This window comes from Ambystoma mexicanum, chromosome 7p, assembly GCF_040938575.1.
Source record: "Ambystoma mexicanum isolate Mex_15411 chromosome 7p, UKY_AmexF1_1, whole genome shotgun sequence".
Classification (NCBI taxonomy): Eukaryota; Metazoa; Chordata; class Amphibia; order Caudata; family Ambystomatidae; genus Ambystoma; species Ambystoma mexicanum.
In genome coordinates this window covers 542,259,480-542,276,540 of record NC_090939.1, presented here as the reverse complement: position 1 = coordinate 542,276,540, position 17,061 = coordinate 542,259,480, and the positions used below count along the sequence as shown (strand labels likewise).

The window sequence follows — 17,061 nt, the reverse complement described above, 5'->3', positions numbered from 1 at the left end:
TGGGCTGACTGAGGTATGGAGGTAGGACAATGCCACTTTCTAAGGATATCACATCGGTGCACATGAGGTTTGTGAACATTTCAATCCAAAAGGTGGGGCTGTGGAATAATGGTATAGAATAATACATACAGTGTTGTATTATTGAATCGATCAATGCACTTATGAACTCATAATGGGATGCTGAAATGTGAGATATTTCTTAAAGGCTCTGAACCATTAGACTTGATGGTCACAACCGAATGCCTGGTGACAGCAGAAGCCTGCAGGCAGAATGGTGAGTCAGACCCCACTTGCTATTTTTGCCAACATGCTGAAAGTCTCACTATTCCTCCATTACTGTGTGGCGGTAAACAGTCCTAGGAAATTGGAGTAAGGTCTGCATTAAGACCAAAGCATGTTTTGCCAGTAGGCTGCACTTCCTATGGGTAGACAAAGCAAAGACTATTGCCAGCCACATGCTGTGCTCATGGAGATTTCCACAACATCAAATTCCTTGCTTGTATTTTTTTGTATTGGACTTCACTGCTGGAACTTTATATTCATGTAACTGTACTAAAATTCATGTTTTGAGACAGCTACACAAAAAATGAAGGACAGAACAGAACAACACAAACCAAAGGACAGAAGAATGGACAACAACATGTGACATCTAGGGCCGAGAGTCATACACCTCAGGGTAATTGAGTCTCGCAGAGAGAGGTCAGAACCCCAATAACTAACCACAGCTGTCAGACCTAAGGGGAGAGGATCACTGAGCCCAGCAGTGGGACACCATTTCTTGGAAAGTGACCAGCCCATTAGTGAAGGAGGATTCCCCAGCCCTGCAGCAAGTTGGTGATAAATTACAATGTTGATTGCAGAGCCAACCACAATTGCTTTGCTCATACAAATCCTTATAACAACGAGATCGCTGCTTTCATCACAATGGGATGCATAATTCTGTGGGTTTAAGTTAGTCTAAATTAATTTCCAGAGCACCATGGACTTAGAAGGAAAAGAGGTCTATTTTATATAAGTGAACTTGACAAAGGGGGTTTAAGTGTCTATCATTTTTAATAGGGCCTCATTAAGTAAAACCTGGCTTCCAAACATAGTTTGCTATTCATACAAATAACTTGTAACAGGGTCTAGTGTCTCACAGGCATACCACTTTCCTTAGACATGTGATGGATCGGGGAAAGCAATGCCTTGAGTTTTCCAAATGCGTGTAAAATCACAAATGGGATTTGAGTGGTGTGAAAACACTTGTCTGCATTACAAATAAGTGTTAGGGAGAATTCTCTGTTTAGGCTGAATTTCCTAACCTAGTGAGTCCCCCAGCAGCTTTGCTGGATTTCTGGAGTTTGTTTTTTTCCATCCTGCCAAGAGTGAGACTCTTTTTCTCCCACTCTTGGACATGAATGTTTGTAATTCCTTTGAATGTCAATGTGTTCTATGGGCTATGGGGTCTTTTACTCCATAGGGTCTCATATGTTTTGCTATGTGTGTTACACCGCACCCTCCGTGCCGTAACACTGGGGTGTCCTAGCGGACCTCCATCATAGACTCCATACCCGGGGACTGACTACTGTCTCCCCGGGCATGTAAAGTCACCATTGGCTTTACTAGACCTAAATTTACTAACAGAACTAGTACAAACCATCCTATTGTGGACGTACTAGTAGGGGTAATTCGATTACTCCTGGGTCTGTTATTCGAGGGGACACTGTCCCGTCCCCCCTCGTCGAGTTTTGGCTGGTGGCAGTGGAAACTACTTGTTATATTCGACCCCGAATATAACCCTATGGGATTCGTCCCATTGTTGGAGATTAATACCTTTTTCCCGTTAATCTCTAACATACCACCGGTTTACTTAACTTAAATAAGTCTATCGGGTGGTATGTTCTGCCAGAACTCGGTTTTTAAAATGGCGTCTGTGTTCGTCTCTGTGACTCCTAAACCAAAGGTTGAGCCCTTTGTTCCACTTTTGGCGGGCTTCTGTACAGAGACCCTCCGAAGTGGTGCCATTCAGTCTGGGTTACCACAGGGGTGTGGGAGGGGGTTTAGGCACCCTGGACTGAGTTGCCTTGCCAACTCCAGTCGCACTCTGGTGTGATTGGCCCAAGTGGTGAGCCACCCCGCTCACCACTTAGCGTGTTTTGATTGACAGCTAGGCTGCATGAATGGGGTTTTCCGCATAAAAGCAGGGCTTTTGGGACTGGATCTTCAGAAGTCGCCACAGGACCTAAGAATCCGACGAGGGTAAAGCTGAGCCGACCTGCAATGACGACACCTCCGGTGGAGCCCTGCTGAACCAACTCACCACTTCCCGACGACAGAGGAGATCTCCCTGCCGGAGAGTCTCTTCCCCTGACTGGTGGGAACAACCAGTCACCTTTGCTTTTTCTTCGCTCCAGGACGCAGTGGTCGAATTGCCCGTGCAGAGCACCTCGGCAACCGGATAGCCACTACCCCTGTACCGCGACCAAAAGGTGGTGCCTTGTGATGGAGCACTCTGCGCCTGGCCTCTTCCCTGGTGGTGCAACGATCTTCAACTTTCCTTCGACTACGAGATCATCTCTTCTCTTGGCAAAGACCCGACGTGCATCCACCACCAGGAACAACTGCCCCCGCCGGAGCTGTCTCTCCACAAACAAGGTACCGTGACCGCCTGGCTTCCCTTTCTGCCGGATAGAGTGAGGTGTCTTAATCCTCGCCTTTCCATTGGGTCGCCTCCAAGCTTTCTTTACCTTGCTGTTCTGAACTGGTCCAATCTTTCCATAACAATTTGCGATAAAAACTCGAAGCGCATTTCCACTGAGACACTTTTTGGGACATATCGCCTTGCCTCTCTCCGAGTGGGCCTGGCCTCTGAACTTTGTGATCTGCAGTAGACCCTGCCTTACTTGCCTTGCATTTGTCCGTAAAATATTGGTACCGAGTTGATTTCATAACCTGCCTTATCTTTCTCTCCCGACCTAACGAATACTACAGTGCCATCTAGGTTAAAGCATACACCTCTGTCTGCAAATAAGTGATGCCGCTGAACCTAGACTTGTCGAACTATTGTTAGGGGGATTGATCTTTTTCTTCGTATAAGTAATTGTGATTGAAGTTGTTTGCCATATTAGTGCCAGAGTGTTTTCCATAGATGTGTTGTTATAAATAAATACCTTTATATCTTTACACCAAAGCCTTGTTCCGTGTTTGCTTGTTCTACTGTGTAAATTGCCCTATATTGTATACTCCACATACTGCCTAACTCTTCTTGAGGGAAGTCTGACTTCTCAGCCACAGCTACCAAGTGAATCTGTGTGGTACAGACTGCTACCAAGTGGGTTTACTGCCAAACACCTGTAGTCCTAAATCTTTTGCAGTGGTCCCAGAGGGAACTGCACAGGTTTCCGGCTTACACTGGTGTACAGCGGTGGGAATTGTATCGAGTATACAGTTTAGAGTGCTTTTCGACACTTTAGGATAACTAACCACAAAGCTTAGCACTAAAAAGCAACTTTCAAAAACATGTCTACTATGGAAGCTTACAGTCAAGAATCCTTGTCAGATGAAAATACTGAGAGTTTACGAGCTCTCTGTAGGCAAGAGAATCTTTCTGTAAGAGGCAAGAAGTTAGAACTGATAGCGAGATTGCTGGTGAACCAAAGTCTGGGTACTGGTTGAGAGGAACCAACTTCTCCAGCAGATGTAGATAACAGTGATGGTGTTGATCTAAATCATAATTCTGATGATAGTGATGAAGAGGCTGAAGAGGAAGGAGAGGCTAATGAAACGGTCTCCTCTGCTCCTCTACCTGCCTTACCAGCTGTACCTACGGGGCCCATACCAGGTCCCACATGTAACCCTGCTTATTTTGAACTTGAAAAAATGAAGCTCGAATTAGAATACAAACGGTTCTTGGCTCAATCTGAAAGAAACCAAGAGCTTGAGTTCAGACGGATGAATGCCCAGGCTGAGCAGAAGCAAGCTGAGTTAAGACTCAGGGAAATAGAACTTAATCACGAGTTAGAGATTAAAAAGTTGTCTGTGGAAAATGCTTCTCTCTCCTCTGGTTCCTCTAGGAGCTCCAGTCCCAAAAGACCCCGGATGCCGAAGGAATTAGTGGGTATGTATGAACCGAGATTGGATGTGTTGGATTGGTTAAAACTGTTTGAGTATAATCATGGGCTCCAGGACATCACCGGGAATGGTTTACTTCCCTGGTTGTTCTCTAAGCTCCCCCCTGTTGCGACTGATGTGGTAACGGAGTTGGGAGAGGCGGATAAGAGGGATTACAAAAGTGTGAAACTAGCGTTGATAGCTAGATTCAGGAAGACCCCTTCCCAGTATCCTAAGAGGTTTAGAACCCTCAAAAAGCATGATGGTACCCCTTGGGCTACCTGGGTGAGTGAAGGGTTGAAAAACTTAGAGGGATGGATTAAGGGTTACAAAGTGAACACTTATGAGGGTATGAAGAATCTTTTTATGTTGGAGTCGATTTATGATGCCTGTTCTCCTGAGCTCAGACAGCACTTGGCTGATTCGAAGGAATTGGATTCCCGGAAGCTGGCTAAGGCTGCTGACTTGTGGGTTGCCAACAGGGCTACTCATAAGGATTATGGGGCAACTCGGAAAAAGGATGAGGGAAAACAGCCTAAAAAAGACTCAAAAGAGAATTTGAATAACTCAAATTCCAAAGAGGGCCCCAAACAAAACCAGAAGGGTAAGCCACAAGGAAAACCGCAGCAGAATAGTGTGTCTTCTGGTGCCAAACCGGAAGGAGGCCAGAATAAGCCACCATTCCAGAAAGCATTCGGTAAACGCTTTGTTTGTGGCTCAACTGACCACGTGAAAGGAGATCCCAGATGTAAGGGTAAACCTTCAGGGGTCCAACTTGTCTCCTTAGCCTTCGTTCCAGAGGAGGAAGTCCAAATGGCAAGTGGAAACTTTCTACTGCTAGCTGATGAACCCATTGGAGTCTCAGCCAGCGTTTCTTTAGTATCTCTGGGGTTGTGGGAACAACAGAATTTAGATGTCTATAATTCTATCCCCGATAATACTAAAGAGTATTATAAGGACAGTGTCCAGGTGAATGGTCAGGAGACTCCTTCCATTAGGGACACTGGGGCCAGCATAACTGTGGTGGATAAATCGTTTTTTCAGGCTGAAGATGTTGCTAAGGCACCCAAACGCCTCACCAAGTTAGCTGGAGGGCCTGTGCAGATGCTTCCCCAATTACCAGTTCTCATCCAGTGTAATGACATGACTGTGAAGATACCTGTCAGCATACAGAGTGAGGTACCAGGACGCGTACTGTTGGGTAACGATTTGAAAACTCTCGGAGTTGTATCACATACTCCCAGACCTCTTAGTAAACGGTTACAGGAGCTAACCAGACCTGCAAGCGAGAGGACCATGCGCGGTACTCTCCAGGAGATGATAAAGAAAGAAATCACTCCTGCTCCACTGGAATTGTCGGCCGCTGTCTCGAAGAAATCAGAAGCGAAAGGGAAACCTAAGACTTCTACCCCGAAAGCAGCAGCCAGCATTTCAGTGCAGCCAACAAGGACTTCCCCTCGGTTGTCCAAAGTTACACCCGTAACTCCACCTCCAGCTGAGGCTGAGAGGGAGGTACAACCCTGTGTGGTAGAATTAGACTCTGAGGAAGAATTAATGGAAGGCCAGGAACTCATTGGAGATCTGGATCCTGTTGACCATCCTGAGCTGCAGTCTTTACTGGCAGAAGGTGAACCCAGCAGGGCAGACTTCAGTATGTCCAACTCTGGAAGGTCTTCGCCACCAGGCAGAAGCTCAGGCTGAAGGTCAAGACCCTGGGAAATACCGGTTGCACTGGGAAGATGGCCTCTTCCACAGTGAACCGACGAAGTCTGAACCTGGAGACTACAAGCGGCTTGTAGTACCCCAAGAGAACAGACCAGAGTTCTTGCAGTTAGCCCACGAGATTCCTTTGGCTGGTCACTTGAGTTTCAAGAAGACTAAGGAAAGGCTCTCTCTCTACTTCTATTAGCCAAAGATGGGGGCCGAAGTAGAAAAACACTGCAGGAGCTGCCACACCTGCCAGACCTCTGGTAAGGTTGGCTCCAAGAATGTGGCACCTTTAGTGCCTCTCCCAGTTGTGGGAGTCCCATTTGAGAGAGTAGGGATTGACATTGTTGGTCCCCTTGATCCTCCAACCTCCTCAGGCAACAGGTTTATACTTGTTGTAGTAGACCATGCTACTAGGTATCCTGAGGCAATTCCTAGGAGAACTGTTACAGCTCCGGCTGTGGCTAAGGCCCTCCTTGGTATTTTTTACTAGGGTCGGGTTTCCTAAGGAAGTAATCTCTGACAGGGGGTCAAACTTTATGTCCCACTACATGAAAGCCATGTGGAAAACCTGTGGAGTTACTTACAAGTTCTCAACAGCTTACCACCCACAAACCAATGGGTTGGTAGAACGGTTCAACCGAACCATGAAGAGCATGATAGGCGCTTTAGAGGAACCCCTTAAACGTAAGTGGGACCTTCTACTGCCATGCCTTCTATTTGCTTATAGAGAAGTCCCTCAGGAGGGAGTAGGTTATTCTCCCTTCGAGCTTCTCTATGGTCATCCCGTCAGAGGTCCATTGGCCCTGATTAAGGAGGGGTTGGAGAGTGCTCCTTCCCCCAAGCCAGTCAGAGTGACTGACTACGTGATAGGTCTCCGGAGGAGAATGTCAGACATGATGACAGAAGCAAGCAATAACTTGAAAGCTGGACAAGCATTGGTCAAGCACTGGCACAATCAAAAGGCTAACATGGTTGAGTTCGCTCAAGACCAGCTTGTTCTCGTTATGATCCCAACAAGGCAGAGGGCCTTGCAAGACAAATGGATGGGACCCTTCAGAGTTGTGGGTAAACTCGGAGAGGTCAACTATCGGGGGGACTTGGGCAATCCCAAGGAGGCTCCAACAGTCTTCCACACCAACCGACTCAAAGCGTATGTCTCCCGACCTGATGTAGGAGTGTTGCTTCTAGCATCATCCGAGGAAGAAGAAGAGAGTGAAGCTCTTCCGGATCTCCTCAGAGGCTTACCTTTAGACGAAAAAATTGAAGGAGTAAATCTCTCCTCCAATCTGACACCCGAGCAACAAGAAGAGTGCAAATCTATGCTGAATCAGTTTGCCTCTCTGTTCTCGCTTTCACCAGGCTTGACCCCTTGGGGCCAGCATGACATACTCACTGGTGAATGTCTGCCAGTCAAAAGCAGAGGATACCCAATGTCAGAAAACATACAAACCCACATCAAAGGTGAGGTCAGCAAGATGCTCGATCTCGGGGTAATAGAGCCCTCTACTAGTCCATGGTCTAGCCCAGTTGTGTTAGTAACAAAGGCCGGATCTAAAGAGCTTAGATTCTGCGTGGATTATAGAGCTCTTAATGCAGTCACCAAGACTGATGCCCACCCTTTGCCAAGAACAGATGAGTTGGTGGATAAACTTGGCGCCGCCAAGTTCCTCAGCACATTTGACTTGACGTCAGGCTATTGGCAAATAGACCTGACAGACCATGCCTAGGAGAAAACTGCATTTTCTACCCCCGTTGGCTTATACCAGTTTAAGGTAATGCCTTTCGGATTGAAGAATGCACCTGCTACGTTTCAATGGATGGTAAACCAGGTTCTGAATGGGATGGAGGACTTCTGCATGGCATACTTGGATGACATAGCAGTTTCCAGCAATTCCTGGGAAGAACATGTAACCCACCTGAGAGATGTTTTGCAGGCTCTTGGACGAGCCAATTTGACCATAAAGGCGAGTAAATGCCAAATTGGACAGAGTAAGGTAGTCTATCTTGGACATGAGGTAGGAGGTGGAGAAATAAGGCCTTTGCTCAGTAAGATTGAAGCTGTGCAAAATTGGACAACACCTACTACTCAAACCCAAGTGAGAGCCTTCCTAGGCCTCACTGGGTATTACAGGAATTTCATCGAGAACTATGGGACCATAGCTTCACTACTGAATGTCATCTCCTCGCCCAAATTTCCTATAAAGGTTAGATGGAACGAGGAGTGCAATCAGGCTTTTGAAAACCTGAAAAAGGCTCTTTGCCAAGCCCCAGTACTCAGAGCTCCTGATTACCGCCAACACTTCATTGTGCAGACAGATGCTTCAAATGTAGGAATAGGTGCCGTACTCAGTCAACTAGATGGGAAAGGTAGGGAGCACCTCGTTTGCTTCATCAGCCGCAAGCGGAAGGATCCTGAAACAAGGTGGCCAACAATCGAAAGAGAGTGCTTTGCTATCGTGTGGGCTCTGAAGAAGTTTAGGCCGTACTTGTATGGTTCTACTTTTGTCATTCAGACTGACCACCAACCCTTGAGATGGTTAATGCAAATGAAAGGGGAAAACCCGAAACTATTGAGATGGTCGATCTGCCTGCAAGGGTTTGATTTCACCATTGAGCACAGGTCAGGGTGTCACCACCAAAATGCTGATGGTTTCTCTAGGATGTATGCCATCGACTAGAGGTATGAGATTCATCCAGGAGTGGATTAAATCCTCCTGTCCCTTAGTCTGGGCGGGGGTGAGTATTAGGGAGAATTCTCTGTTTAGGCTGAATCTCCTAACCTAGTGAGTCCCCCAGCAGCTTTGCTGGATTTCTGGAGTTTGTTTTTTTCCATCCTGCCAAGATTGAGACTCTTTTCCTCCCACTCTTGGACATGAATGTGTGTAATTCCTTTGAATGTCAATGTGTTCTATGGGCTATGCGGTCTTTTACTCCATAGGGTCTCATATGATTTGCTATGTGTGTTACACCGCCCCCTCCGTGCCGTAACACTGGGGCGTTATAGCGGACCTCCATCATAGACTCCATACCCGGGGACTGACTACTGTCTGCCCGGGCATGTAAAGTCACCATTGGCTTTACTAGACCTAAATTTACTAACACAACTAGTACAAACCATCCTATTGTGGACGTACTAGTAGGGGTAATTCAATTACTCCTGGGTCTGTTATTCGAGGGGGCACTGTCCCGTCCCCCCTCGTCGAGTTTTGGCTGGTGGCAGTGGAAACTACATGTTATATTCGACCCCGAATGTAACCCTATGGGATTCGTCCCATTGTTGGAGATTAATACCTTTTTCCCGTTAATCTCTAACATACCACTGGTTTACTTATCTTAAATAAGTCTATCGGGTGGTATGTTCTGCCAGAACTCGGTTTTTAAAATGGCGTCTGTGTTCGTCTCTGTGACTCCTAAACCAAAGGTTGAGCCCTTTGTTCCACTTTTGGCGGGCTTCTGTACGGAGACCCTCCAAAGTGGTGCCATTCTGTCTGGGTTACCACAGGGGTGTGGGAGGGGGTTTAGGCACCCTGGACTGAGTTGCCTTGCCAACTCCAGTCGCACTCTGGTGTGATTGGCCCAAGTGGTGAGCCACCCCGCTCACCACTTAGCGTGTTTTGATTGACAGCTAGGCTGCATGAATGGGGGTTTTCTGCATAAAAGCAGGGCTTTTGGGACTGGATCTTCAGAAGTCGCCACAGGACCTAAGAATTCGACAAGGGTAAAGCTGAGCCGACCTGCAACAATGACACCTCTGGTGGAGCCCTGCTAATCCGACTCACCACTTCCCGACGACAGAGGAGATCTCCCTGCCGGAGAGTCTCTTCCCCTGACTGGTGGGAACAACCAGTCGCCTTTGCTTTTTCTTCGCTCCAGGACGCAGTGGTCGAATTGCCTGTGCAGAGCACCTCAGCAACCGGATAGCCACTACCCCTGTACCGCGACCAAAAGGTGGTGCCTTGTGACGGAGCACTCTGCGGCTGGTCTCTTCCCTGGTGGTGCAACGATCTTCAACTTTCCTTCGACGACAAGATCATCTCTTCTCTTGGCAAAGACCCGACGTGCATCCACCACCAGGAACAACTGCCCCCGTCGGAGCTGTCTCTCCACAAACAAGGTACCGTGTCCGCCTGGCTTCCCTTTCTGCCGGATAGAGTGAGGTGTCTTAATCCTCGCCTTTCCATTGGGTCGCCTCCAAGCTTTATTTACCTTGCTGTTCTGAACTGGTCCAATTTTTCCATAACAATTTGCGATAAAGACTCGAAGCGCATTTCCTCTGAGACACTTTTTGGGACATATCGCCTTGCCTCTCTCAGAGTGGGCCTGGCCTCTGAACTTTGTGATCTGCAGTAGACCCTGCCTTACTTGCCTTGCATTTGTCCATAAAATATTGGTACCGAGTTGATTTCATAACCTGCCTTATCTTTCTCTCCCGACCTAACGAATACTACAGTGCCATCTAGGTTAAAGCATACACCTCTGTCTGCAAATAAGTGATGCCGGTGAACCTAGACTTGTCGAACTATTGTTAGGGGGATTGATCTTTTTCTTCGTATAAGTAATTGTGATTGAAGTTGTTTGGCATATTAGTGCCAGAGTGTTTTCCATAGATGTGTTGTTATAAATAAATACCTTTATATCTTTACACCGAAGCCTTGTTCCGTGTTTGCTTGTTCTACTGTCTAAATTGCCCTATATTGTATACTCCACATACTGCCTAACTCTTCTTGAGGGAAGTCTGACTGCTCAGCCACAGCTACCAAGTGAATCTGTGTGGTACAGACTGCTACCAAGTGGGTTTACTGCCAAACACCTGTAGTCCTAAATCTTTTGCAGTGGTCCCAGAGGGAACTGCACAGGTTTCCGCCTAACAAGAAGGTATCACACAGTGTTTACATTAGCGATAGTATACATCCCATAGATCAGGGGTCTGCTACCTTGGGCACTCCAGATGTTGATTGATTGAGATATTTATAACACAAAACGAACAAAATCGTATCCAGGCACAGATGGAAAACATACCAGGGAAAGTATACCGTCAACAGTCGTGTGTAAGCAACATTTTTATTTAAACAAATAGTTTTTATTTACTTTTTCAAAATGTTGCCAGAGATTGCGATTTCCTTAGGTCTATTGGGAGACTATTCCACAGTTTGGGTCCAAAAACAGAGAATCTACAATCTCTTCTGGAAACACATCGTACTGGGGAGACGGACAACATGTACCTGTCCCCTGATCTTAAGGACTGTGTCGGTTGACATTGCTTTAGTTTATCCATCAGATACCTAAGAGCTAGGTTTTTCCTGCATTTAAATATTATGCAACCAATTTTAAACTTGATTTGGTCCTCTACTGTCAGCCAATGAGTAGACCGGCTTAGGCCAGCTATTGGGTTAGGTTCTTTTATCTAAATTACTAGTCTGACTGCTGCATTCTGTGCTTTCTGTGTATGGTGGATTTGCATGACAGTAGCCCCCGCTGGTAGGCCATTACAATAATCCAGCTTTGAATTTACTTGGGCTCCTACCACTGTGGCATAGTCTTTCTGGGGGATATAGGTAAGGGCCTGCTCGAGAAGCCCCAGGTAATAAAAAGCTGCCTGCACTTTGGTTACAACCTGACCTTCGCAGCCCAGATCACTTTGCCAAATGCACCCCAAGTTCTTAAACTTGGATACGTATTTTAGTTCCGAGCCTAAAAACGGAGGTGGAGGGGGACTGTTGTTCTCATCTAGCAGATGTTTAGGTCCAAATAAGATCACCTCGGGATTGTTTGGATTAGGCTGTAGCCTAATAGTGGCCATCCATCCTCCAATGGACCACAACTCTAGTCAGGAAGTCAATGGGGAGTTGTATTCCAAAACACTTGGTGAGCTGTAGGTTGCAGACCCCTGCCATAGATAATACTTCACAGGGAGGGGAAGAGCAGAAAACACAATTTCACGCTGGATCACAGATATAAATATAACTTTGATTCCAACAGAATAGGTGTTGAAACACAAGAGTTACAGTATGAATATATTCTAACGTATAGTAAACTATTATTTCAAGTGGAAGGGAGTGTGGGCACCACTCTACTGATAACAAACATGTGTCAAATACCCAGCTCTATGGAATTTCTTACACTCAGGGGGTTTTAAACCCACATTGTAGCTCACTGCACCCTTCACGAAGAGAAATATCCATTTACATATCAGTCTTTGTCTCACCCACAAGTGCAGTCCAGCACTGAAATTCAAGGCAAATCTCCTCTGAACAAGAGTACCATCAGCAACCCCAGACACATGTTTCAGCCTAGTCTGGCCTCATCAGTGAGGTGAAGCTGAGACTCTCTAAGACACAGTGAGCAAGCGGTCCACATCTGGATTACCCTGGGTTACTTAGGGTTAAACGCCAAGTTTTACAAATCTTTGTGGGAGCCCCTGTACTGAGAACAAACATGGGTCAAATACCCTGTTCTATGGAATCTCTTCCACTCAGGAGGGTCTATAACCACGTTTTAGCTCACTGCACCCTTCACAGAGAATAAATATCCATGGATATTTCCAAGCAATGGAAAGGTGGTTTTGCTGGGAAACATATATGGGATGTTTTATTTCAACAGGCTTGCTTTTGATTCAGAACAAAATAAAATAATATAAAGAAATAAATGTATTGGCAATAATGGGAAATCAGCCCAAAAAGGTTTTCTGCCATGGCTCAAGGGACATTTGGGTGTTGACAACAGGAGTTGCCTACCCCCAAAGGAAGCCACAAGGGATTTCTGGGACACCTACGTGTTAATTATGCCCTTTGAAACTCTGAATGGACCTGGAGGCAGAATATCACACGCTCGTCAGACTTCTGTCTGTGCTCCAGTTTGACACAATAGATTCTGGGATGCCTACGTGTGACTTTTGGAAAATCACCTCCCCTCAACTTCGACTGGGGATCTTCAAAGCCAACTCCAGAGCAGCCTTGGAAGTTATGCCCTTATTTGGTAGACAATGCTGTCCATCTGGCTCCAAAGTCTATTTTATTAATACATTTCAAGACTTTTTATCTCCAAAATTGGACAACACAGTAATGCAAATGTTTCACAATTTAGATGCAATTTTGGTGGCTTTAATTTAAGATGTGGTAGCCTTCAGAGGCATATTGGGGACAGAAATGGCAGAGAATTGGATATTCTGAGGAAAGTGTATATGATGCCACTTTGAAACGTAATACCCACATGCCTTGTGATAATACATACATATGTATAAAGTTATAGAATTTTAGGTAAATAATTTCATTGAAAATGACGAAAACATATTAGGCGGACTAAACAAAGTCCTACAGACGTGAGAGTTGGACTGCCATGCTCTGTGTGAAATATGTAATCTGCCTATGTAATTTACAAAATTGCCACCACTGTAAAAATGTGTGGTTTATGTTAAGATGGATGTTTGACAAAAAGGACTGTGGGATGGCTTTGTATCTCATAAAACACAAACCCATAAACTGAGTGCCCTTCTGGAGGAGGCGGCCAACATAGGCTGACCTATCCAGTTCTTGGGGTTAGGTCTAGCTTAGTTCTGCCCAACAATAAACCCGGTAATGTCATCGCTTTATATAAGGGGTGGGAGCTCACAGGGACATCTACTCTCTCCTGAATGTCCAGCGCCTGCATATCCAGACACTCCAGATCCACCTTTGCAAGATTGCAGGCTCTACTGCCAGGCCAAAGCATAGCTGATCCTATCGCAGCAAGGCATTGATCCAGAAACCCCACTAGAAATCCCAATAACAAAGGGGCAAAAGCTGTGGTAACTCTTGGGAGTATCCTGTGACCAAACCGGCTTTTTGCCCACTACCTGAATACCCGCTGTACCCTTGCCTTCCAGTGACCAGACTTACCCAGCTGTTTGCTGTAAGGGGCGTCCGCCGTGCTGTGACCAGAGCTGTTTGAGTCCAGAACCCCAAGTATGGTGGTCCCAAATCCCAAACTCAAGTGCGGATTGTGAGTATTTCCCCATCCGATAGCCACAGATAGCCTATCGCATCTTGACCCTTTGTCTTTGTCCTATGTTCTAAGTAATCCTATTCATACACTGGTAAATGTGTAAAACTATCAGAATTCTCTGTGCCTCCTGTCCTTTATTTTCTAGTGTTAGCACCATCCTTTCATTCACCCCATCTTGTATCTCCTTAGCAATATTTTGAATAATTTAATTAATTTCCACATAAAGAGATGCAGCCTGAAGGGGGTTAATGCGGCTGCTTGACCTGTTTCATGGGCAGCGCTATCTTCTTGATAATCTAGTTTAAGTAACTGCTTTATTTTACCAAAACCAAATTTATTTCCCCTTGAAAAACTAAGCCAATTATTCAGCTATAGTCACTCTTTCCCTTCTACATGATTGCTGTGATGTGTATCTATCACCCAGCATAAAAACCACATTCCGATTCTGTATTTTTCGCATGTTTTTAAAAAAATAACCTTTTGACATTTACAACTGCGAAAAGTGTAAATTGCAACTTTTCCATGTGTGATTTTGACTGCACTATGCTCTCCATTTCAAGTTGCTTTTAAGCTGTATGTCATTTGTGATACCTTACCTTATAGTTGCTAGTGATATAACATCCCTGATACTGTGATAAAACATACATACATCATTATTTAACCACACATATAATCAATTATTTGTCAAATTCCGAGTGTCATTTTATGCAAAGGGTTTAAAATCTGTTTTTGCCTCTTATTTTGTGAGGGTCAGAATTTTGATTCTGTTTGCTGCCTCATATCCCTGCCTCTCTGCTGCTTCTTTCTAACCCAGGGCTTGAGGGAACATTGCAGGGGGAAAGCTTAACTCGGATGCTTTCTACCCGAATAGAATAAGTGCTCCTATTCATTTGTGCTTTGGATATGTTTTTGTAGAAGGTTAACTAAGTGTATTTCAGGGGTCTTCATTGTAATTATCACCCCATTGGTGATTGCTGCCCAACATAAAAATTGTGTGATTTTCCTGGAATTCAAAATAAATAAATATTGTATTACCAGCCACCGGCCTGGTTCATGGTCCATTGTGACCTGGGGATTTTGTAAAAGGGGGTGTGAAACGTGTTTGGTATCGGCTCAATTCAATTCATAGAAAATAAAGAAAATGTATTCTCATTGAGCGCTCCATCCTAGGCTAAGACCAAGGGTCCTCGTCCGGTGTGTGATGCCCGATTGGAATCCTTCACAAATTGGGGGCTCGTCCCGGGAATTGGGATTGTTTATTCACCTGTGGGAGCTTAACACAGCAGGCTAACCTTCATAGTAGTGATACTTTGTGTGGTTGGAACACTGTGCTACGTTGTAGAAGCGCCTCCCCAAAACAAAAATCCTAAGTACTAGGCCTGTGTATAAAATTAAAGCTAAATCAACCCCAACAATAGACAAAAAGCAACAGAATACAGATTACCCTTACATAAATAAATTAATAAAGAAAGGACACTTTCCAAAATGGCCACAGTAGAGATCAATATGGCTAGGGAGCACCTTTTGCACAAATTATTTGTCAGGGGGGAATGACCAGAGCAAGATGAAAAAGTCTGGCAAGAAATGATGCAACAGGTCACCGCCATGGACATGGACACGTGGCAGGACGGTGGCCTGTTACATCAAGCTTTGAGCGAGTTTTACATGACCCCGAAAATTAAAGAGGAGCAGAATAGAATTGTCAGAACCACGGCCTACATGTATCTCCATATGGGAGTGATGCGAGAAAAGCATGAAGAAAATAAAACTCTTGTGCAAAATCAATATGAACTCTTAACTAAAATCCAGACTGAACTAAAATTAGCGGAACAAAAATTGCAAAAGAGCCAAGATTCTGAGGCAGAATCTGGAAATTACATCAAACAGCTAAAAGAGGACTTGTCCCTACAACGACAGAATAATTCAGACAATGAGGCCCAATTAAATGCCTAAATAATGGACTGTCAGGAAAAGGCTGACTTTCTGGAAGAGAGTCAACAGAAACTAAACCAACAACTAAAATGTAATAAAGTTTGATCAGAACAAATAACCGTGTTACAAAAGCAGATTGAGAAAGTGAAAGAGGAAAATAAAAAATTAATTATGAGAGAACTCCACTCTCAAACAGAGTTTGATGAAGAACGCCAGAAATTAGGCGCCATAACACAACAAAGGGATGACCTGGCTGAACAAAGCAGCGCTCTGTATCAGGAGAAAGAGGCCCTATATTAGGAAATCTGCAGTTTAAAAACCAACCTGGAGAGAAGGGAGTCAGACCTTCAGGTACTGACTGGCATAAAAGAAGAATGTGATAAATTAATGGGACATAGGAGACAAATGGAACTTGAGTTAGAGCAGGCAATATAGGCTATAAATGTGCAGAAAAAGGAGGTTTACCTCCTGCAACAGAAATTGTCTCATTGTTCCCAAACCATACAGGCAACACAAAGAGACAATGAGGCCCTTGGCGAGGAGAAAGAGGGGCTCCACCAGGAGGTGGCAGCTCAAGAGCGGGTCATAAAGACCAGTAAAGCCCTGATGGCTAAGCAAAAGGCTCAGATCTTTGCCTATTATCAAGAGGTAGGGGCTGAGAAGGACAAACTAGTGAGGTTGGAGAAAGAGGGTGCTAGATTTAACCCAAACTGGAGGGACCCCGAACAGGAAGAGAGGGACAGGGCAGTATGATGACCTCTGTACTAAGGGACTCAACCCCATTTAATACTTTGTGCACTGCTGACTTCATGTCTACTGGTTCACATGAGCCAGAAACCATGAGGCCGTCAGAATTAAATAGGCCTAGCATGATGGATCTGACAGGTCAGCGCCCCCAGCAATGGATGGACGGGCTTCCCTGTATAGATACAAAAATATTAAGGCTGATGTCTCTGGCAAGAAAGACTCCTATGAGGAGAAAGTCAGGGAATAAGATCTGCAGAAATACTACCTCCAAAGGGGCCAGTTGTAGAAAAACAGAATGAAATGAGGCCCAAAAAGAGCATTCTGAAGACCTCCACCAAATCAAGGCAGTGGGGGGATCCTCCGCCAACCCGGGAAGCAGGGAGGTGTCAGAAGACTACTCTCCTGTGCGCCACAGAGGAGAAGAAACTAGGCCCGACCATTCTGCGAGCCCCTCCCAAGCTCACAGAATCTGGGAGCGGCTAGTAGATCATGTGGGTTCCTCAGGCACTAGCGCCGCTGAGTCTGAGGGCGAGTGGACTCAGGTGACGTGGCCAAAGAAGGTAAATAAACTAAAGACAGATATGGCGAAAGACTCCATTA

General features: G+C 45.4%; 1 protein-coding gene across 1 annotated transcript; it reads left to right on the top strand.

Annotated features, from left to right (window-relative positions):
- The first annotated feature begins 271 nt into the window (after nt 1–271).
- LOC138526604 (dolichyl-diphosphooligosaccharide--protein glycosyltransferase subunit 4-like) lies at nt 272–373 on the top strand. Its single transcript, XM_069637363.1, has one exon. The coding sequence runs from the start codon at nt 272–274 to the stop codon at nt 371–373; it is 102 nt and encodes a 33-aa protein (XP_069493464.1).
- The last annotated feature ends 16,688 nt before the right edge of the window (nt 374–17,061 follow it).

What these genes read in the sequence shown, in the direction of transcription:
- LOC138526604 (XM_069637363.1), top strand. Translation starts at nt 272, where the DNA reads ATGGTGAGTCAGACCCCACTTGCTATTTTTGCCAACATGCTGAAAGTC.